This window comes from Astatotilapia calliptera, chromosome 6 (genome assembly GCF_964374335.1).
Source record: "Astatotilapia calliptera chromosome 6, fAstCal68.1, whole genome shotgun sequence".
NCBI lineage: Eukaryota > Metazoa > Chordata > Actinopteri > Cichliformes > Cichlidae > Astatotilapia > Astatotilapia calliptera.
The window spans coordinates 17,833,184-17,859,569 of record NC_137427.1 but is presented as its reverse complement, the minus strand read 5'-3'; the positions used below and the strand labels follow the sequence as shown (position 1 = coordinate 17,859,569).

Here is a 26,386-nt window from a genome sequence, read left to right as displayed (position 1 = left end):
GTGTGTCTGCCTGTCTACAGTGCTGCTGTTGTGTGATTGCACTGTTGGTATCAATCCTGTTACAAAAAGGAATATATGTATGTGCTACCTGTGATATTTACATCTTAAAAAAATAAAGCTTTATCACATTTTCATAATTTTATTAACAAAGGTATCATAAGTTCTGGTGACATCCCTGTTATGCATACTGATTTTGTAAAAGTGTTGAGACTCAATTATTGTATCAGCACGAGCACTGAAAAACATTCACCCGTCCCAGGTTCTGTGTTATAAATATCATCCCTGCTTCCTCTCTTAATCTGCGTTTTTTAATTATCTTCCTTTCTCTTTCTTTTGTGTGTGTGTTTGTGTGTGGGGTTTCTTGGCCGACTGTGGCAATTAAGAGAGATAATGCTTTGTGTCCACTCCAAACAGATTGAGCTAGAGGAAGACAGTAAAAGTGTGTGAGTAAGAAAGAGAACAGGAGGCACGAGACAGCAGCAGGAAGAAGGAGAGTGGGGTGGGAGGAAAGGCAGAGCCTGAAGCAGAGTCTCAGTGTACGTTTAAGTGCAGCCCCTGACAATAGAGTCTGAGTCCTTGTCTGCTTCATTCTGTCTTACTTGATTTCACCATCTAAAGGTAAACTCTGGAGGTTTGTTGCTCTGGATTTTGAGATCCTGAAAGAAAGGCAGGGAAACAAAAGGAGAATTAAAAGATTCAAACTGGATGACAAACAAGTGAAGGAAGTCTTAATGGCTTTCTTGCCAGAGACCTTACCTCTCTCTCACATACTGTATATATATATATATATTCATTTTGGACATCATGCAGTGTACCAATGAACCCACTCATGATCAGGTCAACTCATGACGTTTCATCCCACTCACATGCAGGTGTTAATGTTTATTTTTCATTTGCAACGCAAAGGAAAGACTGTGACTCAGAAGGAGCGATCATTAGTATTTAGTTTTCCTGTTAGCTGAATCTTCCTCTTTACTAACTGGGCACCAAACTGCAGGCTTTATTACATGTTGCTACTCTAATCTAACTTCATTAAATATTGTAAATACTAGTTCCATTGTACCAATCTGATATGTGCAGATGTTGTTGTGGTCTCTGCAACAAGAAACTCTCAGCTTCAATAGAGCATACATTATGTTGATGGACCTGATACCCAGACATAAGTAGGTTCCACAATTATCTGCTTGAGCACATACTCAGTGGTGTTATGGCTTTTAGATGCTACAAAATAATGGTCCTTTTTCAGATATTTTTGTCAGCACAGTGTTCATGTATGAGGTTAAAAACAGGAACCTGCTTATCTGCACTTTGCAGCAGCAGATGCATAAAACCTGGGTCTGTCATTTGGTGTTTGAGCAGCTTTATTGCTCTGCTGTTTTTTATTGAAATAGCTGTGCAGAGAAAGGTAGTAAAGAAAATGTTCAGCATCGAACATGGATTCTCTTCTCCGTGCTGTATGCCTGTTGTTTGTACCGTGACAGCACCATCTGTTACTGGCTGGTGTTCAGGCTAGCCTGGACCAAAACACACAGACTGTTTTTGGTTCAACTCTGATATTGCGATGACATTATAACACAACTTATCATATAGACCCCTGAGCTGGATGACAGCCTGGCAAACCTGAACTGCATGATATCAAACCTGAATCTTCTGATAAGACATTTTTAGATAAAGATACATTTTCTTAAGTTCATCTTTATTATTCAGCACAAAGAAAGCTTTGAAATTAACTGAGCAGCTAGTGTCCGTTATTTTATTCAGTATAAATTTCTTACATGCAGAGTTATTGAAAACTCTTATTAGAGTTGACCAAGAACACTGAGCTCATTTTGATCTTGCAAACAGAAAATATTTGTGTCAAATTAGTTTAACACAAAACAAGTTGATGTCTATTTATCAGCAATTTACTGAGATTTCAGACACATATTAGAGTCGCTTTCTCCATGAGGTATGTGAAATAAGGTTTAAAGTGGATGATGTTTTCAGTAAATATGAATAGATATGGCGCACTAGTGCAAAAGTCTGTCTTATTTTGTCAGAGTGATATTGTTTTTGTGTTTGTTTATCATTTACATCCATAAAACATATGTTGCAATGCTTGTTACCACAGTCATATATCGTAACCTTAGTTAAATAATTAGTTAAATGTGTTAAAGGCAGTGTTGGTCAAGTTACTTGAAAAAAGTAATCAGTAACTAATTACTGATTACTTCCCCAAAAAAGTAATCCCGTTACTTTACTGATTACTTATTTTCAAAAGTAATTAATTACTTAGTTACTTAGTTACTTTTTAAAAACACGATTTACAACCTGAAGAGGTGATAAAGCGATAGATCTTTCAGCCCAATTCTACTTTTTCTACATAATCCATCATACAAAATGTAATCAAATGGAAAAGTCTCTTTTTTTAACTTGTTTTATTAGTTTTAATCTTTTAACTTTATGCAACATTCTCTGACTTGAATAAATTAGTTTAACATTTAAACCTATTTTCTGCACATTCCAGCACATAAAATAAAATATTTTTTGTGTTTACACTCACTATTTCAAATAGATGCAAGTAAAACACAGCAGAAAATAAATAAAGTCAAAGACTCAGCGGTCCTGTTGCTCTATTTTCACCTGTAAAGCAGGACTGCGGTAGGCGGAGGTTTACCCTGGTGCAGGTGTGCCGCGGTCAGTTGAAGAATCCGCGAGTTTCTCTGTGAGTTTCCCATTATGTGGTTGCGCACTCAGTGCTTGCTTGGAAGTTTAGGGGTTTTTTTTGCTGTAAAAAGAAGTTTTCTTCCCACGCACGATGGACACTAATGTTTTTGTCACTTTTTATGGAATCAAACTTAAAATAAGGTCAGTACTTCCACGCTTTAAACGCTGCACGCTCATACTCTCTCCTGCACTCCATATATGATCCATTGTTGATCTGCACACAGCTGTTGTCACTAACAGCGCACTCGCTTACGTCACTGTCGTGAGACATTCTCGCAAAAAATCACGGTTTTAGTAACGCAGTAACGCAGCGTTACTACGGGAAAGTAACGGTAATCTAATTACCGTTTTTGCAATAGTAATCCCTTACTTTACTCGTTACTTGAAAAAGTAATCAGATTACAGTAACGCGTGCCCATCTCTGGTTAAAGGTAACATGATCAGCCTGGATTTTCATATAAAATGTTACTTCTGTAACATTTTAAGCATCTTTTGATGACTGCAGCAGTACTTCACTTACGAACTTAACATAACGCCCTCATATTGTACCGAACAGTAGGACTAAGGCGATTGCTTGATTATTCAAATTTTGTCTTAATAATCATAAGATTGTGGGTGGGTTTTATGAATGTGAGAAAGAGAAGTTGTCTCTGCTCTTGACTCGCTTGTGATTACAAAAACTAAATATGTTTGGAAAGATGTGATTGCAGTATGCATGATTTGGTGTATTTATAAAAAAAACAAACAACAACTTAAAAGTAATAAAAATGTGAATTAATAGATTTTGACAATCAGCTTGTCACATGGCAGACATTCAATACAACATGGTTGAGACGACCTGTTGAAGTTTAAACTGAGCTTCAGAATCGGGGTGAAAGGTAGTTTAAGTGACTTTCAACATTGTATGATTGTTGTTGTCAGATGATCTGGTCTGAGTATTTCAGAAACTGCTGATCTACTGGGACTTTCCCACAGAAGCATCTCTAGAGTTTGCAGAAAGGGTCCAAAAAAGGAGATAATATCCAGTGACCTGCAGTTCTCGGGGTGAAAATGCCTTTTTGAGGCCAGAGGTCCATTCTGCCTTGTATTCATGCTGATGGCCACAGTATTTCTTGGTACACTGTGATGCACACTTAACTACAGACAGAGAACAGAGCACTTGATGATCTCTATATGCACAGTAATTTTGACAGTGGTTCAAACTTCGCGACTGTAGAAAGAAATGCAAACTGAGAACAGCTTTGTTTTTGTAAAGGCACATCTATACTTCCTAGCACTAAATCATCTTGTGGTAACAGCGTTGTCACATATCTGATAAGAAAATGTCAAAATGGTTTCATTTATAGTTGAGTCATTTTTCTGTCTTGGAACACTGAGTTAATCTCCCCACTGCTATCTCCAAGAGATGTTGTGCCTTTGCTTTCTTGTGAACTCACATGCATTACCCATAATCACGTGATTTCTAATGTGTGCTAGACATGAGACTCCCTACTAACGCAAACGAGTGCTGCTCACTCATGGAAGGGTTTTATTCTTTATGAGGTGGTGGCTACGGATCATTTGCTGTGAATGAGGTCACGAAGGGAACAAAGTGAAATGCCGTTGTTGCAGTGATTCAGAGCACTTCTCGGGTCTCCACATGCAGTCTCTGCAGACAGCTGACACAGCTATCAACGCAATGTGGAGAGAGTAATGCAGACAAACAGGAAACCAGCAAATGAAAGGCCTGATAGACACATGCAGAAAGAGCCAGATAGCTCTTCGCACTACCGCAACTTCCTGCTGCATCACTCTGCCTGAGGATACACTTCCACACCTTAACAGGACATCTGACAACACCTTCATCTATAGAGGGAATGATGTGACTGAAATAGATGTCTGGATTTTTATTGTACCCAGTACTTTATTTATTTATTTGTCATATTTATGAGCTCGGCCCTGACTGAGGCACTGCTTTGAGACCAGTGAATCTTTGAATGCCATGTTGTGTCATCATACTTTTTTCATAATACACAGAAAGCTGTGCTGTGCTGCTGCTTCTGTGATAATGTGAGCTGTCTTTTTTAAGTAGTTATAAAAATTAAGTTAAGAAATCTAATCCAACTTGAGTTTTCTCTTGATAGGAAAGAACCTTTCACGAAGGTTCACAAGGTTGTAACCACAATCAATTAGCAGTGTGCGCTGCAGCCTTTAAATTAGTCTTTTATTAGCTGTGATTGGTGTGACGTGTCCATGTTGATTTGATTAAACAGACACTTTGATACTTTTTAGCAAACAAACACGTGTGAACTTGGTGAGGCGTCCAGGTTTTGTTCCAAGAACCGGTGAAGATTTCGGTACAGCTTAATATACCGTCATTCCTCAACCAACCTTAATTTATGTTCTTTATGCTAAGCTAAGCTAATTACTGATCTTTGTGTATACTCAGTACACAACAAAACAAGACTTATAGGCATCTTTCAATTAACACCTAACAATGAATTAAAGCAGTCCAGAACAACTACAGCTAAAAGGAAATTAGTTCCATCCACAGTAACTTATTTTTGGCGTGTAGCTCTCTGCTGGCAACTCTCCATCGTTCCATGGAAAGCCAAAGGCAGAGCAGCAGCAAGACCCCAGCGCAGAGAGGGCATCCATGTTAACAGAAATGACACTGATTAAGTCAGACACATAAAGATGAAGAGGTGGGGTGGAGATCAGCTGATTTGGGTTGGGATTGAGATCAGGGGATCTGTAGATATTGCAGCTGAGCTATTAATCTAAAATCTGAACAGATTTCCCAAAAGATGTTTAACTTTAAAAAAAAAAATGCAACCTAGATACCAGGTTTACATGCATACCAGGTTGAATAACCCATCTGTAGAGTACTTGGCTGCTTCTAACCATGTTGTGATACGATCTCCTCTGTGACCTTTTTTGTATCACCTTTATTGCTGCAAACAGTAGGGAAATCAGTGGGATCAGGGTCAAATCTGTTTGTAATAATACAATGTATAACAGTGAAAAATTGGTAAAAATCAAAAGACCTCTGCTGTCTACATACTGTACATAGAAACATTAAACAGAATTTCACATCCAACAAGTCCAACAAGATCCTTTTACATTTCAAACCAAAATAGTGACATAGTTGCTGCAGGACAGTGATCTAACAAAAAAAAGCACAGGTGAAAGGCATGGTTTTATATAGTATACGACCATACACCAGAGTTAAGTCTCTTTTTGCAAAGAGACATGTCGCAGGGAAGTTGCACTTGTCAGCACAGACTCACTCAGATTGATTGCAGCATGTTTACAATCTGCCTGCATTTATCAATTAGACTTCAGTTATTTTCAAACCTTCACCAACTGATCTCAGAGTAATTGCAGTCAGTCTGTGCAATCGCCTTCCAATTGAAAGTGGTCATGCAAATGTTAAAGGTGCTGTACGCTCAATCTGTGGCCAGACATTCATGGGAACTACTTGCAATCATTTACAAAATGCTAAAAATTGAGTCATAAGCTTTTGTAGAGTTCACGATCCCTTCGTTATTCATTGTTAATGCACTCTGTCAGTCTCCTCTATCGGCTACCCACATGGTCAGTCACAAGTTCAACCAGTAAGTCAGTCTGAATGACAAGTTTTCAGCAGACCGGTCACCAAATTAAACAGTCAGCCTCACTGTCTGTTAGCCAACTTTCTTATACCATCAACAGCTGCATAAACAGCTAGGTTTAAAAAAAACACAGCAATGTATTAAGTAATGAATTGGCAGCAACTCCTAGTAACAAGTGAGCATTGTCCCTTTTTCATAAATTTCCAAAATAGTTTTTTGACATGCTGAAATTTTTCCTGTGACCTCTTTTATTCAATCCTCTTCTTCTATTTGTCATTTTTTAAATAGCCTTTTCTTTTCTGCCTTGTACAATGGTGAAGCTATGGGTGTTACTTTTTTGTCCGGCTTTGTCACGCTTTCCCCTCGGTTAGTCTCTCATGAGGAATAACACCAAAAGCCTCTATTTATGTCTCTCTGTGCTACATGGCATAGCAACAAGAAGGCCATGTGACTAACCCCTGCAGCAACTCCTGACATCCAGACAGTCCTGTTGTTGCTCTCCTGTTTTCTTCATCATCATTTATCTTTTCTGCTTTTGTCTTTTTTTTTTTTTTTTGCATCACCTGTTTTATTTCATCTGCTGCCTGTCAGAATCACTCATTCATTCTCTCAGTCTCCATCTAGATGTCCAATGCTCAAAAAATCTGCCCACATGGCTTGATTTGGACACTTTCCCAAGTTTGGGATCGATCCAGGTCTCAGTGACCGTTTCACAATGTGCCTGTAAGAACAGAGGATGCACTAACAAGGACCAGCCTCTTAAAGGGGCAGCATTTTATAAGGTACAGCCCTTTTCCCACAGTTGTAAATATGCACTCTATTTTAAGAGGTCCTGGCAAGAGACAGAGAATGTCACCTGACAGGAAGTGAGACTGGATGGATCGATGGTGTACCCATCGAAAAGGTCTTGTGTCCTGTGTGCCCTGTGAGTCAGCACTTAGGGCAGAAGATGACACCACTGACTGATAGACAACACACACACACACGCACACACAGAGAGAGAGAGAGAGAGAGAGTTAATAATCAGCAAGGTAAAGCACATTAAGCATGCACAGGCGCTCGCTCACACCCATCTGATGGATGGTGAAATGGACGTAGGTAAAAACGTGTGTGTTTCCATTCCATGTGTGTGTGTGCGTGCGTGTGGGTGTTGTGTGTACGCCGGTGGACCATGACTGATTTTCTATTTGCATGCACATGTTAGCCTATGACAGGTAAACCCCTCATCATGCACTGTTAGGCTGTTCATTCAGAATCTGCTGTCCTTTAATTGATTGTATTTAATACGGAGCTGCTGGGTTTGTATCAGTGACCATTTGTTGTAATTAGTGTGCTCAGCTGTCTGACTATAATGTGGTCAGACAGCTGAAATCTTTTATGATATCAATGAGAAAAGAAACCTAAGTGTTTCATAACCTAAGTGTTTTCATATCTCAAACTAGTACAGTTTGTCGAAAAGTCATGAGTCACCCTTCAGTTGTTAATGTGTTGCTAGCAAAATGGGACAAAGTTGGAGCGTTTTATTGAAATGTACAAAATAACCCCAAAACAGAGTTTGTACCATTTTAATGAGCTTGAAAGTCAGTGTTTGATAACCTCAGAGGCTGAACCTCTTAGGCAAACTTTCTTGTAATTTCTTTAGTTTTCAGGAATAATTCTTCTAGATTTTCGAAATACATTCAAAGCTCTTTTTGAATCCCATCAATTCTGACAAGATCCCCAACATCACATCCCTAAACCATGACAGAGGCTCCAGTGTGCTATAGACAGTCACTGTTGTGTTTAATTTGGGATACCTGAGGCTTTTCTCCTCATTTCCCTTTCTTAAGAATCGCTTCTTCACAGCCACATTTGCATCACTTCCTGTGTTTCCTGAGGTTTCGTGGTTTTCACGGTTGTTCCAATACCGTTATGTTCTCAGCTCCCAGTTCTTACTTTAAGGCATACTACATTATCACATATGAAGATCTGGATTTTAATTAACCCAAATTTGCCTTCGGGGTGAAGCTTACAATATACGTCACATCTGTGCTGATTTAAAAACAGGTTGTTTATCCTTCCAGAGAGAGACTATATCAGCCCCAGCATTGCGTTAAATATCCCAGATTTAATCCCCCACATCCATGTGTTATTGTTTGCATCATTTTTATTTTCAGTTTATTGAATTTTTGGTCGGTGTTATGGGGACTGACCCTGTGTTTTTCTCCATGGTGTGTTTGTGTGTAAGATACTAATGGCCCTATGCCAGCCAGATGCCTGTAGGGGGATAATTGCTCGTCAAAGCTTCTGCACGAGTCATTACCACAGATTTAACCTTTGACCCCCTCGCAGTGAGCTGACCAGAGCATCATAACCACTTACAGCACTGGGTTTCATCACTGGGAGATTGGGACACAGGCAGGGGTTGTTGGCTGTCTACATGTATATTTGTGGTATGTGGTATTTAACTTCTGTATAATCACATTGTTGAGTTAAGTTTCCCTTAAGTGGCTTATTACCATGTTCTTGTTAGTTAGAAGTAGTTGACGGGGACGTGAATGAAGCAGAAGCTTGTCATTGCTGAGGATGTTTGATAGTTTCTGCTACAAACCTGGATGGCGTGTGCTATGTCTCCAGCGTATTGCATATAAATTGCACCTCAGGGCTCCGTTTGTTGACTGTTTAATCTGCACTCAGCATTAATCTCATGTTAAAATTGCTCTTTGTCACTGATTAATATTAACAGCAGATTTTGTAGGAAAATCAGCTAATATTACAAGATGATTGCCTGTATATAAAAGATGGAAGTAGCACAGTGACACTACACGTTATGAATTCTTGAGCTTGGCTTGCTTCCCATGTTTTGATGATGTGGCTAGCTAGCAGTGGCTCTGACTGTAATCAAAGAGTACAGCACGCTCACATTGTAGCTTCTGCAACTTCTCACTCCAGAGGGAACCACACCCTATTTCTTACTCTTTTTAACTTCTGTTTTACTCTAAAGGAAACCATCATTTACAAAACCAATGGAACTTTGTATTAACAAAGACTTCACACTTGTGATCAAGACCATAAAGTCAGTAGTAAAAGTTGGCACCGATGTTATAAACGAAGTAAGAATTGCGATCACTTCGATCGTTTCTTCTACATAGTCAAACTTATTTTTGCAAGCAGAGGAGTCACCCCCTGCTGGCCAGTGGAATCAAGAACATCTCTTATTTAGAAAGTGAATGCTCTGAGATGGTGTACCCTTCCTATGATACCCATATGATAGCTGGGATACATGCCAGCTCCCCAGCCTTAATTTGTTGAGCAGTTAAGAAAAGCCTTAACATTTAACAAGTATGTCCACCTCTTCTTCATGCTCGAGATGTTTCTTTAGACTATACCTAGAAGCAAAAAAACAACAAAAACATGTATGTGCTATGCTTTGACAGAGATGACAATGTCACGCAGACACACTTTACTTCTACCTCCCATATTAAAAGTAGCGTCACACTCGCAGCTTTCTCGTCAGCTCTGGTCGCCGTCCACAGAGGCCCACACAATGGCAGCATGCACCGCTGACCCCAGTGAATTACACGCCGCCTGATTGACACTAACCTCCCGCCTCGCCACTAGCCCTCTGTCACACACAGATTGAGTCTGCATGATGGATTACACAATGGATTATGATGGATTAAAAAACTGGCATTCACGAGAAAAACACACAAATGCTCATTGGCTCTGTTGTGTGAGCAGACTCTGGTTCTCAGTACTGAGGTTCACTGCCGGGTGAAATCTTTTTCCACATTTTTTTGTAGGTTAGAGCTGATTCAGTCTCGTACTCACCTTAATTATTTAATTTAATACAAGCTGTCTCTTTTCTTGCTGCGCGCTCTGGTTAAAACCAAACAGTTGTAGATGACGCCGTTTGCTTCTCATGAGTGTGACTCTAAATCTGTTGCTATGGTAACATTGTACAACCCCCCCCCCCCCCCCAGTTTCTCTTCGTCTTTCTTCTGTATGGATCGAGAGAATTTTCTCTTGATTGGCCTAATCTGATCTGAAGTGGTTTGAATATTTTAAAAGGAAAGAGTCTTGTTTTTAGTGACGCTTCAGCCTCTTATGTTTAAAATTCATGCATCCATGAGACGGATGACTGAATGAGCCCAAATATCACCGTCAGCCTGAAAACAGAGAAGCTGGCAGATGATGTATTGCAGGACTGTTTGGCTGTAAACTGACAAACTGTAAACTGTTTGTATTTGACTACTAAACTAGAGGCAGATTTATGATCCAAAGACGGCAGTGTACAGCGTATTAACTGCGTCTACGTTTCTCCCACACATACACACAGAGACACACAAACACACACACATACTAACATCTTCTTAACCAGACTGAAAGAAGATGAGCTCAGGCTGCACGGCTATAACCGTGACGGAGTGACTTAAAGTCACATTACCACACACACCAGCTTTCCCAGTTCTCTTATCTCCTTTGCTTTCCCAGTGAAGTGTATCCACGGCGTGTTAGTCAGAAGCCCCAACAGCCGCCTATAGCGCCTATATTCCTCACTGACTGCTACTAATTATCAGGAAGGGATATAGGGTGAACATGATTGGATTTTACAGTTAATGAGCTTTCTTAAATGATCTTATTGGTACTCACTTAGAGAAGGGACAATGGTGTAAATACACAGTTTTTATAGAGTGTGCATACCCATAAAACAGAGCAACTATAGCTACATTAGTGAGCCTTTTTGTACCGATTCACTCCCCACGATGTCACACATAATAACTGGGGCTGCAGCTAATAGGAATTGATTGGTGAATTTATAATTTGACTTTAAAATATCAAGTGAACCACATGAAGTTTTATCAAAGTAACAGTCCAAGATACAAACATATTCATTCTAACACATATAGACAATAAGAGACAGAAATGTGCGCCAGATACAGCAATGAGCAAACTGTAATGTTTTTGGTTCATCGGCTAATTATCCACGAGGACTGATTTTTTTTCTGTGTTTTGACTGTTTCAGTTTTAATACTGTTTCATGTCTTACCTCATCACATTCCCATTTCCTCTTAAAATTGTAGTTTTAGTAAAAAAGGAACCACAGATATACCTGTTCAAACACACATTAGGGCAGATAAATAATCAGCCAATCACATGGCTTTGTTGATGCCAGAGGTTAAAGGAGAATTGCCGAAATGCTTTGAGCTGATAAAAAGACAGCTCTTACTCAAATAACCAGTTGTTACAGCTAAGGCATGCAGAAGTGCATCTCTGAACACAAAACATGCAGTAAAGTAAGTGGGCCGCAGCAGCAGGAGACCACACCCACCTCTAATAATGGGACTCTGAAACCGCTATTACACATGCGCAACAAAATTGGAGAATAGAAGATTAGAAAAGTGTTGCTTGATCTGATGAGTTGCAATTTGTGCTGCAACATTTAGATGAAACGGTCAGAATCTGCGGTAAAACCATCCTAGCTGGAATCAACGGCTCAGGTTGCTCTGGTGGTATAATGAACAGTGTTTAAACAATACATCAAAAATTTAAGGCCAACACATCTGCAGCATCTGAGTAGTATCGTGTCACTATGGCCCGAAATGTCCGAGGAATGTTTCCAGCACTTTCTTGAGTCTGGATCACAACAAATTATCAGTAGGGGTGCAACGATACTCGTATCGATATTGAACTGTTCAATACGGTGCTTTCGGTTCGGTATGCATATGTATCGAACAATACAAATTTTTTTTATTTATTTTATCAACTTTTCTTCTGACGATGCTGTCTGTGTTGAGAGCTCAGTGGATCTGCGTTCGACTACTCCGCCTAGGCTGCACTGTCGAGCGCAGATCCACTGAGCGCAGCGCAAGCTAGCAAGACAGAAGCTAAGCTCGTTGCAACATGGCAAATTTAACAAATTAAAAAAGCATGAACATTTTTTTGTATCGAAAAAATATCGAACCGTGAGACCAAAGTATCGAACCGAACCAAACCGTGAATTTTGTGTATCGTCGCACCCCTAATTATCAGAGTCGCTGCTAAAACTGATAAAGTGGCCAGAGAGACAATATAGTAGACATCCAACAAACAGAAACAGGCGTTTTGTTAAGAGAACATAAACACGTAAGCTGAGGAAAAATTTACAAATGCTGCTATACACCTGTTGATGATCAATATATGGTGACCTCTGTGACCTCGACCTCAGGGTCGAGGTTAGAGGTCAAGTTTTCTGAAAATCTTGTGAACAAAATAAATCAAAGATTTCCCCTTTCCAATTTTCACATTTATGCCATAGATTCATCTAGCAGGAGGCTGTGCGGCAGCGCTGGTGACTGCCAGTATTTTCATTCATATGTTGTTTAAACTTAAAATACAAGCACAGGAAAGCTGGAAATCGTGTGTGCACACATAATTATACAAAACAAACAATATTTTTATGAACTGTAAACAAAAAAGGAAAATATATTATGCAATGTTATATACAGTGGGGCAAAAAAGTATTTAGTCAGCCACCGATTGTGCAAGTTCCCCCACTTAAAATGATGACAGAGGTCAGTAATTTGCACCAGAGGTACACTTCAACTGTGAGAGACAGAATGTGAAAAAAAAATCCATGAATTCACATGGTAGGATTTGTAAAGAATTTATTCGTAAATTAGGGTGGAAAATAAGTATTTGGTCACCTCAAACAAGGAAAATCTCTGGCTCTCACAGACCTGTAACGTCTTCTGTAAGAAGCTTTTCTGTCCCCCACTCGTTACCTGTATGAATGGCACCTGTTTGAACTCATCATCTGTATAAAAGACACCTGTCCACAGCCTCAAACAGTCAGACTCCAAACTCCGCCATGGCCAAGACCAAAGAGCTTTCGAAGGACACCAGGAAAAGTATTGTAGACCTGCACCAGACAGGGAAGAGTGAATCTACAATAGGCAAGCAGCTTGGTGTGAAAAAATCAACTGTGGGAGCAATCATCAGAAAATGGAAGACATACAAGACCACTGATAATCTCCCTCGATCTGGGGCTCCACGCAAGATCTCATCGCGTGGGGTCAAAATGATCATGAGAACGGTGAGCAAAGATCCCAGAACCACACGGGCGGACCTGGTGAATGACCTGCAGAGAGCTGGGACCAAAGTAACAAAGGTCACCATCAGTAACACACTACAACGGCAGGGAATCAAATCCCGCAGTGCCAGACGTGTTCCGCTGCTGAAGCCAGTGCATGTCCAGGCCCGTCTGAAGTTTGCCAGAGAGCACATGGATGATACAGCAGAGGATTGGGAGAATGTCATGTGGTCAGATGAAACCAAAGTAGAACTTTTTGGTATAAACTCAACTCGTCGTGTTTGGAGGAAGAAGAATACTGAGTTGCATCCCAAGAACACCATACCTACTGTGAAGCATGGGGGTGGAAACATCATGCTATGGGGCTGTTTTTCTGCCAAGGGGACAGGACGACTGATCCGTGTTAAGGACAGAATGAATGGGGCCATGTATCGTGAGATTTTGAGCCAAAACCTCCTTCCATCAGTGAGAACTTTGAAGATGAAACGAGGCTGGGTCTTCCAACATGACAATGATCCAAAACACACCGCCCGGGCAACAAAGGAGTGGCTCCGTAAGAAGCATTTGAAAGTCCTGGAGTGGCCTAGCCAGTCTCCAGACCTCAACCCCATAGAAAATCTGTGGTGGGAGTTGAAAGTCCGTGTTGCTCGGCGACAGCCCCAAAACATCACTGCTCTCGAGAAGATCTGCATGGAGGAATGGGCCAAAATACCAGCTACTGTGTGTGCAAACCTGGTAAAGACCTATAGTAAACGTTTGACCTCTGTTATTGCCAACAAAGGTTATGTTACAAAGTATTGAGTTGTATTTTTGTTATTGACCAAATACTTATTTTCCACCCTAATTTACGAATAAATTCTTTACAAATCCTACCATGTGGATTCATGGATTTTATTTTTCACATTCTGTCTCTCACAGTTGAAGTGTACCTCTGGTGCAAATTACTGACCTCTGTCATCATTTTAGGTGGGGGAACTTGAACAATCGGTGGCTGACTAAATACTTTTTTGCCCCACTGTATATATTAGAACAATGCAATGTAATATACAATATTGCAATGCTATTTAATTTGTGTTATTTCATTTTTTGTATAGTCTTTACTGTTATGTACTCAAATTCCTAATTATGCTGCATCAAGTTTGATGCTAGAATGCGGTTCTTTATGCCGAGGAGCACTAAAGCACTTTATGAGGCTTTCTTTTGATGTGTGACTGATTTGGCCTCTGTATGTAAGTCTGTCTAACAACAGTAACCCAAACAAACCAGGTTGCAGTAGGTTGCAAGGCACTGAGCTAGGTCGATGGTTTCAGTTTTGTAAAAGCTTTTGTAAATGTGTGTTCATGCTGGTTTTGTTAAAAACAGGACTTCTTGGTAAATGTTAGAAAGGTACACTGAAAGAGATCTCAAAAAAAACAAACAGTGGAATATACAACCACCACGGTAGGATGGTTTTACGACCCGCCCCCCCTTTCCCCCACTGTGTCTGTCATATGTGCTCCACTTAGTTTTAACAGAATTGAAGTAGCAGGGCTCTTACGGTGACCTTTACTGGTGTGACTGGCAGTTGGAGTATAGAATAAAGAGCAGAGCTCCTATTTAACCTTTGCTACAGTACAAATGCTTAGGGCAAGATACCCTTTTGAAGCATTTCATTTAAGATAATGTTGTAATGCAAAGAGGCTCTCAACTCCACAGGAAGATTAGATGGCTTTGCCTTTGTAGGGTTTTCATTCTGCTTTTAATAGTTTAGTCAACCTTGTATTGCCTTAAAGGGGAGTTAGGGGAGAGAATGACTTTTCCTGACGTCACACATTTCAATTATTCATCATTTAGAGAGTTAATTTGGGAGAAGGAGAAAGCAATATGGATCTGGGCATGAATGGAGATATCAGAATATGGTGACACCATTTGTTGTGACTGGGGATAATAGAGAATAGGAGGAAAGTCGCAAAAAGGAGGCAGGTAGAATTAATGCTCCTTCCCAGTATTATGTGGTTTGCAACATTAGGTACTAGACCTGAAAGTGAATCACTCCCATTTAACGAGTCACTGATAGAGTGTTTCTCCTGTAGATACGATGAATCATGAATCAAAAGCTGAGAACGTGTTCTGAAGTGAAGCTTGAGTGGTGTACGCTCCAGCGATTCAGCGTTTTGAGAAAGAGGAGCAGTGAGAATGTGGATTTTTCATGCCTCTAGGAAAAAAGAGGAAGGGAAATGAAAGTGAGTTTCAAACAGGTTCAAGGAAATGTGCACTCGAGTCTTCTGTGCCTTTTTTTTTATTCCTTCCTCTGCTACCCTTCCCCCTTCCTCTGTTCTCGTTTTAAGAGAGTTGAAGCAAAGTATGGTGTTAAGCCACTTCTAGCCCTCTGTCCAAAGCTAATGCATTCCCCTTAAATATTTCAATGTGCTTGTCTTCTGTTCTGCAACACTGAGTACAAGCTCTCCCTCAGCTGGCACCCACAGAGGCGCACTGCCACCAATGAAATCCTGCCAGTTAGACTTCTCAGACTGCTAGAAACAAGCGCTGAAGATTTGCATTTAAAAAGAGGATAGAGATGAGGGAGGTAGGGAGGAACTCTAAGACTGGGATGTAGATTATAGATTACAGGGTTTGTGTGTTGTGTGACCATGTTTGGGTTTTTTTTTCTTTACTCCTGGGTGTAAATGCTGTGATTGTTTTTTACTTTCTGCACAGATGTAGAGCAGCATGCTAGCTGATGCAATAAGAAGCAAACTTGTGTTGATTGTCAGATTCGGTGCTGCTTTCTAAAATCTGCTCTGACGGGCACTAATGTGACTCACACACAGAGACATTAAAGCCCTGCGAGCAATCCTTACAGGAAAAGAGCACCTGAAAATTCCTCTTCCCTCTTTATGAGCTGTTACATAAAACAATGACCCTTGTGCACTCTCCATCAAACTGCACAGCGGCACCTCTAGTGGCGGCAGCATGTGTAGTCTTTATGGTTCAATAACTTCGTTCCTTCATTATGGTCTATACCTGCCCTCCCTGTTCCTTCTTTTCCTCCCTGTCTTCGTTCCTGCCCTCCATCAATCTAGCCTTTATATTTCACAGCGGCAGCCATCATGCAGCTGGACCTTGAGGAAATTAAAATCTGTCTTGCTTTGTCGCACTCCCCTGTGGACCTGCAGATGTCAATAAAATCCTCTATTATGTTCTGGCACATGCACACACAGAATGACATAGTGTACTCAAGATAAACAGCATGCACACTTGTGCACACAAATATTTAACTGCAGGCTATAGAGTTATTTGGGCTGTCATGTAAGCGCACGGCCAAGCTCGGCGAGTGTATTCATTAACCTGGGGCTCCCTGAGTCGTTTGGGCTGTCAGCTGTTAATTGATCTAATGAAGACAAATACTGAGGTGTTCTTTGTTCTTGTTTACGTTTGTAGTTGCAGAACCAGTAACCGGAAAAGCCTCATCCTGACCAGTACCTCCCCCACCCTGCCACGACCGCACTCACCACTGCCCGGACACATAGGTCAGTATGCCCGATGTATATGTTTTACCACATTCCCAGTTTGATTCCAGCTGCCTTTCCTGAACATCATATCAGTCTGTCCCACCGCTTGTTTCTTAGCATCTCAATTATCTGCTATGAAAGCCAAAATAAATTGTTGAAAATTTGAAATAAAAAGAAAAAAAGAAAAATTATATGAGGTGCAAAGTTTGAAAATAAAACAAAATTTACATTCACTGTTTTTACACCAGCCAAAGGATTGTCATTATATTTTTTCTGTTGACTCTTTCTGCATTTGCATGCAGTCTGCAGCTTGCTTGCATTGGCTGTGTATCCTGTCAGGTTGATCAGTAGAAAGCTGTAAAATATCCCCATGGCTGTCTCATTGCATCTGCATGCAGGAGCAGAAAAACATCCAAGAACCCGCTCATGCAAACATGGACCCATATGTTTATAAGCAGAGGGATTAGAAATGAGATGCACATTTCCTAAAGCTTTTGACACAGTTATTCTGAATATTCTAGGAAGTGAACAAAACCAACTGACTTTTAATGTAAAACAGCCACAAACAGAATGTATTTTAGTTTATTACCCTGCCCAGTAACCCAGAGCGTCTGTTTTTTTTTTTAAACTGTTTTTTCTCCATATGTATCTTATTAGGAAGCAGTCCGTTGGACAGCCCGCGCAACTTCTCACCAAGCGGACCTGCCCACTTCTCCTTTGCCTCTTCTCGAAGGTTGGCATCACTTCTTTTGTGCAAAATATTGGAGCTTGACTGCTGTTAGGATTATTCTGAGACACACGCACACAAACACACAGTGAAATCCTTCAGGGAACACACCCACTCAGTCGCACACACACGTGTAAAATGGAGTTGCAGCTTTGTCCTGGGTCTGTGTGACTGAGGCGTGACAACAGGCCGACATGAATCAGGCGAAGTGCCTGGACTTTGCCCAAACGAGTCCCCCCTCATCACTCACTCAGGGGAAGTGTCAGACTCCGGGACAGCCGGAGGAGGCCTCAGGGAAGAGAGGGATGAAAGGAGTGAAAGTGTAATTGGATAGATTGAAAGGCAGTGAAGGTGGCAGAATTGCTCCGGTATAACAGCCAATTGTCCTGTTTGGAGGAACAAAAATAGAAACTGACATTTTGAATTTTGGCTGTTAAAAGTTGTAGAGAAAAACAGTTTTTGGTTCCCTTTGTGTCTAACATATGCTTTCCTGTTTTTCACTTTTGTTTTTCATTTCTTTTCTCAGGGCCGATGGTCGCAGATGGTCTTTGGCTTCTTTGCCTTCCTCAGGATATGGCACCAACACACCCAGCTCAACGGTAGGTTTCAGCAGAAGATCGAACTCTTTGATTATCATTCCTGCAGTTTAATGTGATCATTGCTGGAATTTCTTTGTCTGGTTAATGTATTTAATGCATTTCCTTTGCCGTAAAACATATGCAAGGCTGATTTCATCATATTTTCATTGTTTATTCTTTACATCCCGTCTGTTTTTCCTGACCTTGTTGGTGCGTTGCTACATTCCTTGCTACCTGAAAGGCAAATACAGATTAATGGAACAAAAAAGGATATAGCATTTGTCCCATTTCATTTATGCTTAATCCGATTTGTCAGATTTGATCTTCAAAAACATCAGTGTTACTGACTCATTGTTGTAAAGCTTTTGTTGCTAGAAGGCTGACTCGCTAATTTACACTTTCCGTAAGGTGGAAATGAAATTGTTCCTACTTGCCGCAGCTTTTCATATCTTACTCTGGCTGTGGGTAAAGATAAGGAGACTTATCGCATTTCAAAAATCTTCCATGCGTCTCATCCGTCGAGCCCAAGGTTGTTCATTCCGGCACCACTAAATCAGAGGGTGTTTTCTTTGGTGGAAAATAACCTACAGGCCTTGAGGGCTCAAGTCAGAATCACCACTATTAGCTATCAGAGGGCGATAAATGTCTAGTCATCATTTGATTGACATATTTCTACTTGATTATTGCCTGCATGAAGATATTTACAATCACTGAGCACATGGGCATTCAGCCTGGACAGATGATCCATACTATATGTAGACAAATCGATCGAGAGGTCGCTCCTGTTAATGATGCTGGGCAGGTGTCTTGCATTGCCATCTCAGCCACCATTTCTGTAAATGTGTGTCTAAATGAGTGAATGAGAGGCAAATTGTAAAGAAATGTGCTGTGCAAAGGTTGAAAATCACTATGTAAGAGCAGTTTATTTGTCCTTCATTATCAACAAAGGCTTCCACCACCATATGTGGCAGCTGGAGCTCAGATGATACAGCGAGTGGACCATTAGTTGCTGAGTAGTTGGTTAGTCCTTGAGTATTTAAGTACTTGAATGCTTAAGGACACTTATTCCTATACAAATATTAAAGAAGGAGAATAAATGAAAGCAGGTGTATGAGAGGTTACTAGCATAATTGACCATACAACAGATGTGGCTTCCTTGGCGACAACTTTCCTCCATCTGTTGTGTATCATTAACTGCACAGCCACTGCTGCTGACTAAATGTGTCCTTGTCAGACAAAACATGTCTATCAAACTATGCTGCACAGTGTAGGTGCAATGAGCTTCATATAAACCTTCTGAAGTAAATTGTTGAGCCTCTGTGATCATTGTATTTTTTAGTAGACATTCCCCCCGCGCTCCCTTTCGAAAGTGCAAAACAGAGAAGTATGACCAGATACTACGTACGTTCATTTATAGTTTTAGCAGAGAATCATGAAAAATGACAACAAGAAAATGTGAAATGTGTATTTTGTTTTGTTTTTTTTCCTTTGGCTAATTTGCTGCCTAAGTCATGAAACTGCACCAGAACTTTACTTTCGATTTTTCTTCCATTGCTAAATAGATGAGGTGCATTTTATAGCCTGTGCATGAATATGGATTTCACTCAAAGAATTCATTTGCATATATTTACATGCACAAAATCAGCTCTGGCGCTGCTGAATTCATATTCTAAAGTTGCATGTGCTACGTTTGTTCCGTTTGAAACAATTACAGGCCACAGTCGCGGCTAAATGCCATGCATACACAAACAAGCACAACTCCGCAGTCTTTGACTTTGTAATTCCTCTTGTCAGTCCCAGATGACTGTTAAGAAGCTTTTCAGTGGCAAGAACATGCATCATGTGTAAATCAGAACTAAAAATAAGTAATCAGTTGCTAAGATATGTTCGACCTGATTTATCTGAAACTGATGACTTGGCCTCTCTGGAAAAAGTGGAGCAGAGATAATTGAAATGTAACCAGTCTGTATTCATGCCTGTTCCAGTATGTATTTCTTCATCCATCATTTCTTCACAAAGACAGAGAGAGATGATAAAGAGGGACAACAGAGACAAATAAAAGAGAGTGTAGGTGGAAATGAAACTCGATTTGAAGCAAACAGAGAGCCAAAAACAATGTTCGCTTTCTTCTTGAGTGCAAGATGTTTGCGGCATAAGAGACTACCCGGAGAATTGAACACTGCCAAGGCCCATTTGGTAAAGACTCCATTTGAGAAATGGACTTTAATGTGTTTGATGCTCAGGTGGATGCGTTGACTCATAATCCACTCCCTGTACATTTCTGTGCCGTCCTGAACGCGATCGTTCCCTCAGCCTCTCTTCTGTCTTTCGCACATCATTTCTTTCATTGACTGCCTCCCGGCTTCTCCTCACAGCTGCACGTGCAGAGACACGCACACACTGTAGATAACCCATTGATCTGTTTTTACTGAGATTGAAGGTGGTTGCTCTGTGTCTCCATAATCTTCTCCACCTCCATCACTCCTCCTACCCTGCCTTCCGTCCCATCAATCAGTTTTCAGTGCTCTCCTTGTTCTCCATTACTTGCTTGATTAGATACAGCAGGGCCGCTGTATACTGAACAGAGCAGATCAGAGTACAAGGTGTATGTGTGTGTATACCTATAGGTAGAAATGACATAATATTTTAGAGAAAAGCTACAGAAACAGTTGGAAGTGTATACAGACAGTGGATATGTAACGGTTTAAGCCTTACAGATGACACAAACAATAGATTCCTCATTTCTGCTTAGATCCTGCCTCACACAGCAAAACAGCAATTTTACACCAGGGCAGGTACAGGCTTGTCATATTACTCCCAATGCTCAGATTTATTATTATTTTTTTATATTTTTATTTCTACCTTTAACTTGTTTATAGTTGATAGTGCAGTCATGAGCTGAAAAAGCACTTTGGTCTTTTAAAAATAACATGTTGAATATTTCCCTGAAAACCTTTGTAGTGGGAAGAAACTATGTTTTGCCATATGTCGGATTATACTTTACATTTCTGTCTTGGTTCTTTGTTAGAGATAGGAGTACATTGAAAGGAGTCAGTTGAATTTGTTTGGACATCTAGCTCTTAATCACCTCCGAGGTGAGGTGTTTCGGGCAGGTCCTCCAGGGAGGAAGACCCTGATGCACATGCGGGACAAACTAAAGAGTTTACATCTCTCCAGCTGGAGTTCTGGAGAAAACCACCCTTGTTTTTCTCCAGAAGAGCTGACGGAGGTGATCATTAAGAGGATCTGCTGCTATTCACTTTTTTGAGATTTTTAGTAAATGCAGTGAAAAAGAATCATTTTATATAGAGGCAATGTTTCCAGTAAATATTCCATTCTGGGACTGACTTTATATTCTCCTATAAAGCTGTTAAAGCCAAGCATTTTTTATGATCTTCAAAAATTTCCTCCTCAGGCTATTCTCAGCGGCAAATCTTTCTCACTCCATTTATAAGCCCGATGCACCTGAAATGAATCTGCATATTCTTCAAAATATATTTCAGGAAAAACATGCAGAGACTAATTTCGCTTTCTGTTTAGCCTCAAAGCCATTAAAGGTCAGAAGCATTAAGGTTGAATGACCAGTGGTTCAGCTGTGCCACCATAATAACAAAACTAAATGTTGGAGATATTTATCATATTTGTTTTTCTTTAGTAGTAAGTAAGCATAAGTGAAGAAAGACTGACAAGTTGGAGAAATGCTCCAAATGAAGTAGCAAAACCAAATCATATAAACTTTTATTTATTCATGACATCCATCATGTTCAGTGGCATTTCCCCTCATTCTTCAATCTTGCTCTGTCTTTGGGGAACTTCTTAATTGATCATGTTGCACTCTCAGCATTGCAATTTCTATACTTTTCTTCAGCCTGCGCGAGAGTAAGACCTGAAAAGAGTTTCTAATGGATTTTTATAGCAGAAATCATTGTGTGGCCAAAGCCAACCATTATGTCCCATTGGGAGATGTGTTCATTAAGGCTCCCATTGATCCAGGCTGTTTTTTTCCTTCGGTGCTGTAGAAAAGTCTTTTGTTTAAAACCAGGCAGCGCTGCCATTAATCGCCCAGAGGCATGAGATGCTTAACCAGCAGTCAACTTTTACTCGGGGTGATTTTTTGATTCCCTGCAGTCTTTTTGCTCTGTTTTTCAGTCTGCGTTACTCTGTTTTGCACTCCTACACCAACTCCTTCTGGATATTTTTCTTGTTTCGCCACCTCTCTCCTTGTTCTTTTAACTTGGTTTCTTCTTCGTTTCAGTTCTTTGTTACACCCACTCACATTATAGTACACCTTGTTCTTCTCTTCTCCTCTCTTCTCTTCTCTTGTCTTCTCTTCTCTTTGTTTTTGATGTTCTTTTTCATCACTGGATGTCTATTTTTAAACTATTGATCTTGCAGCTCTTACAGAGGCTTAAAAAAAATCAAACAACGGCCAGTTCACTTTTTAACCTTGCCTCCTTTTCATGTCTCTCCAGTCATCCAGCTCATCCCAGGAGCGTCTGCACCAGCTGCCCTTCCAGCCAACCATGGATGAGCTGCACTTCCTGTCCAAGCATTTTGGCAGCACAGAGAGCATCACAGACGACGACGGCGGGCGCCGCTCGCCGCACGTCCGTCCTCGCTCCCGAAGCCTCAGGTGAGAGCGTGACAGGTAATGGGCAAAAGACTGTTTAAGTAAAGGATCCCATCCCTCCTGTGTGACACTGGAGAATAAAGATGTCAACATCAAAGCTTTATTTGTAAATGTTTGAGTATTCTGTGTAAGACATAACAAAACTAGCCAAAATTCAACATGGCAAGCTGTTATCAAAGGACATTTAGCAACCATTAAAGATGATAAAAGCGATTTTTATTCAGTTACTGTGCAGGACCAACTTCTTTCTGTTATTAAGAGGTGTGGAGTGCTCTCAGTCATTAATTCAGATGAGTCGCCTTTTGTGAATGTGCCAGTGCTTTATTTGGTGCAGCTCGCATTTACAAAGAGGGGACATTAGGTTTGTTAGGCCTTTTCATCAAACACATCATGCTCTGTTTTGAAGATGTGTCTACCTTGATAAACAGTACTTAAGTCCTTGCTGTACCGGCACCAATGCAACACTGTAAAATGTCCCTTTATCATGGTATAGCGATAGGTTTGCAGTAGTACGCAGGACACAGTCGACAGAGGTGGAAAGTAACAAAGTACAAATATGTTACTTGAGTACCTGCACTTTACATGACTAGTTATTCTTCTGACATGTTTCTTTACTTTTCGTAACAGTATCTACTTTACTGTTACCACTCTAGGCTCTAGTTTTAACACATTTTAGGAGAATATTTTGCCTTTCACACATTAAACCCATTTGAACCTAAATAGAGGGAACATGAAAGACAGTCCTGTTGGTGGATCCAGCATCAGTGCTTATTGCTTCTGACTGGCGTAAAAGACGCAGAGATGAGATGCAGGGAAGAGAGCAAAGATGGACCTGTGACAGAAAAAAGTACCATTAGCAGCTTCATGACACACAACAAACAAAAACAAAGATATTGATCAGTTAGCTTTTCACAAAACTAGCGGATAGGAATACCCCTCGAAGAGTTACTTTGTACTTTTTTTGTCGTTAAGCTGCCGGGGCGGCGAGCCACGTGGACACCTACGTTTGTGAATGCGATAACTCAACAAAGAGGCAACGTAGGAGCTTCAAACTGATACCATAGGTGTGTCTAATAGGAGGCTGAGGGGTAGCACTAGTTTTCACTTTGACCTAAAAGAAATTAAATTAATATTTCTACCTAAATCTTTCAGAATGCAAGTACTAGCTGTACTTCTACTTAAGTGAATAATCTGTCTACTGTTTCCACCAGTGCAAAAAAAAAAAAAACCCAGTAATTATCTCTAAGATGTCAGCTGTCATGTGCAGTTTGCTAAGAACGTACATAAACAGTTTAAACTGGTCCCTATTTATAATAAACAGTTTAGAATAATAAACTAACAGTTAAGGATAAATGGTTGAGGACGTTTTTATATTTTCCTCTGAAAAGCAGTGAAGTAGAAGTACAAGTGCCTCAAACTGTAGCACACCACTGATGTCTCTGTACTTAGGGTTAGGGTATTTTCCACCACTGTTATTATATCAGTAGCGAGTCCAGCCTCCAGTGTGTTGAGCATCTCCAGGGTGCAGCAGCTTCTTTAATAGCTGAAGCCTCTGGTGTACACTCCCTGCAACCACACCTATTATAGCCTCCCCTCTGGATGCAACATGTCCTAACTACATCCGACACATCACTACTCATCAGTATTCAGTTTTCATATTAAGCTCCTCAGCAGTTCCTGGCCTAGATAAAATCAGCTCGCAGACTTTCCTTATTGTGTATATGTTAAATTATAATGTGTTTTCCCATAAAGGACTTTTTATCAGTTCCTTTTTCTTTACAGATGTGTAGATCAGCTCAGTTCCTGAGAAATAAAATCAACAAAGTAGACTTTTGCTGCCATATGTTGGTTTAGCTTACATCTTGTGAAAGGATATGCTGAACTTTCATGTTTACATGCTTGTGACATCTTTGCCACGGTCAGGATGGAGGAGATGTAGGAAGGGACTGCGTCCATAATAGAAACGTGGCGTACTGAATTTCTGATCGGTTTATTAGCGTTATATACCAACAGGACAGACATGAGGGAGTGCGGTGAATATTTTCTCCGTTCAGGTGAAAAATACAGAATTGCTTCTCTTTGGGCTGCCTCCTCTCACTCTGTTCTGCTCAGTCGGTGCTGTATATTACACTCCTGCTCTCTGTTTGTCTGTTTTCAGCCCGGGGCGCTCACCATCCTGCTATGACAATGAAATAGTGATGATGAACCATGTCTACAAGGAGCGCTTCCCCAAGGTCAGGCTCGCACAACAAATACGCAAGTGTAAACTGTACCTCCACGCACACCTCAAAATACACACACACACGCGAGCGCACACATACACAATATGCATACTGGCAACAGACATCTCTCAGCTACATTTAAAATATTTGTTATATTTCTTTTATCCAAAGTGAGTCACTATTTGCAAGAATCTGTTGTTTTAAGTAAGCAGCTGATGATCTAAAAGTGCTGGAGGGGCTGAACATGTAAACAAAACAAGAAGTAAAACAAAAAAAGCAGCAAAGCAGCTCCCTGGAATTTCAGACAGTGATAAAAGCTGCGCTTATTTACTGTGATGATGTTAAAATAATTCAAAGGTAAAATGTTAAGTTCTATTTCCAGAGGGAACAAATAACTGAGTTAAGGTCCTGATGTTGCTTTAAACAGATTTTGAGTATGAATATATAGAAATTATAGGCAGGGAGATGAATGGACACTGCAAGCTTTCTCCCTGAGCACACTTTGGTGACATGATGAAGCTTGCCATCCCTCTTTTGCACTCCTGATGGACTGCAGAGACCAAAACATTGATGGCATATACACCAATTAAACTACTTGCTGCTACACCAACCAGCAGACCAGTGACTATTGACCAGGACCAGTTTGAGGTTCATGGCTGTGTTTAAAAATGCTTCAAAATGAATGACACACACCCTATTTTAAACCATTTAAAAACTAGAATTTAACATGTAATTATTTCAAAGTGTAGTGCACACTCTGTGCCCATTTCTACTCATTTTCAGTTAGTACTGGATTCCACTTTCAGGGTTTTCTGCTGCCACAGATTTCCTAATGCACACTTCTCTTACAACAAGCAGGTATCTGTGTGCTTGGTACTTTAAACAATGCTCACCACTCTTAATTTATTACATGGTTCATGGTAAGCTGTTAAAAGGTCATCCATGTCTAAAGTCCTTTAGCAGATCATAATTAAAAAGTCAATTAGATGTGTTTTAATGACTCTGAGACGTGTAAACATGACTCGGTGTCTCAGGGAGCCAACCATTTTGATGAACAGTGAAGTGTGTGCAAGGAAATCTTTCACATTGCAGGTGTCCTCAAACACCTGCCTACACACACACACACACACACACACACACACACACACAAATTATAATCCTGCTCATTCACAGTGATGCATTGTGAAGCAGCACGAGTCGTCCCACTCACAAATCCCAAGTTGGTGAATGCAGGTTTAATATTGCTGTATTTTTTTTAATGTTACTGTAGGAGTAGTTATCATTTGCATACTTGAAAAAGACTTGCAACAACTGTATAAAACTCAAGCACTGAGGAGAGGTTCCAGTTAATGAAACCTCTAGATCTCTCCCTGCTCTTTCCCAAGAAA

General features: G+C 40.4%; 1 protein-coding gene across 2 annotated transcripts in view; it reads left to right on the top strand.

Moving 5' to 3' along the window:
- mast1a (microtubule associated serine/threonine kinase 1a) overlaps positions 1-26,386 on the top strand; it is an 82,044-nt gene that overhangs the window by 27,032 nt on the left and 28,626 nt on the right. For both annotated transcript variants that reach the window (XM_026170685.2, XM_026170687.2), the window contains 5 exons: positions 16,771-16,859; positions 17,499-17,574; positions 18,095-18,167; positions 22,619-22,779; positions 24,935-25,010. In XM_026170685.2, coding sequence (XP_026026470.2) covers positions 16,771-16,859; positions 17,499-17,574; positions 18,095-18,167; positions 22,619-22,779; positions 24,935-25,010 — 475 coding nt within the window. The remainder of the gene's footprint in view (positions 1-16,770; positions 16,860-17,498; positions 17,575-18,094; positions 18,168-22,618; positions 22,780-24,934; positions 25,011-26,386) is intronic.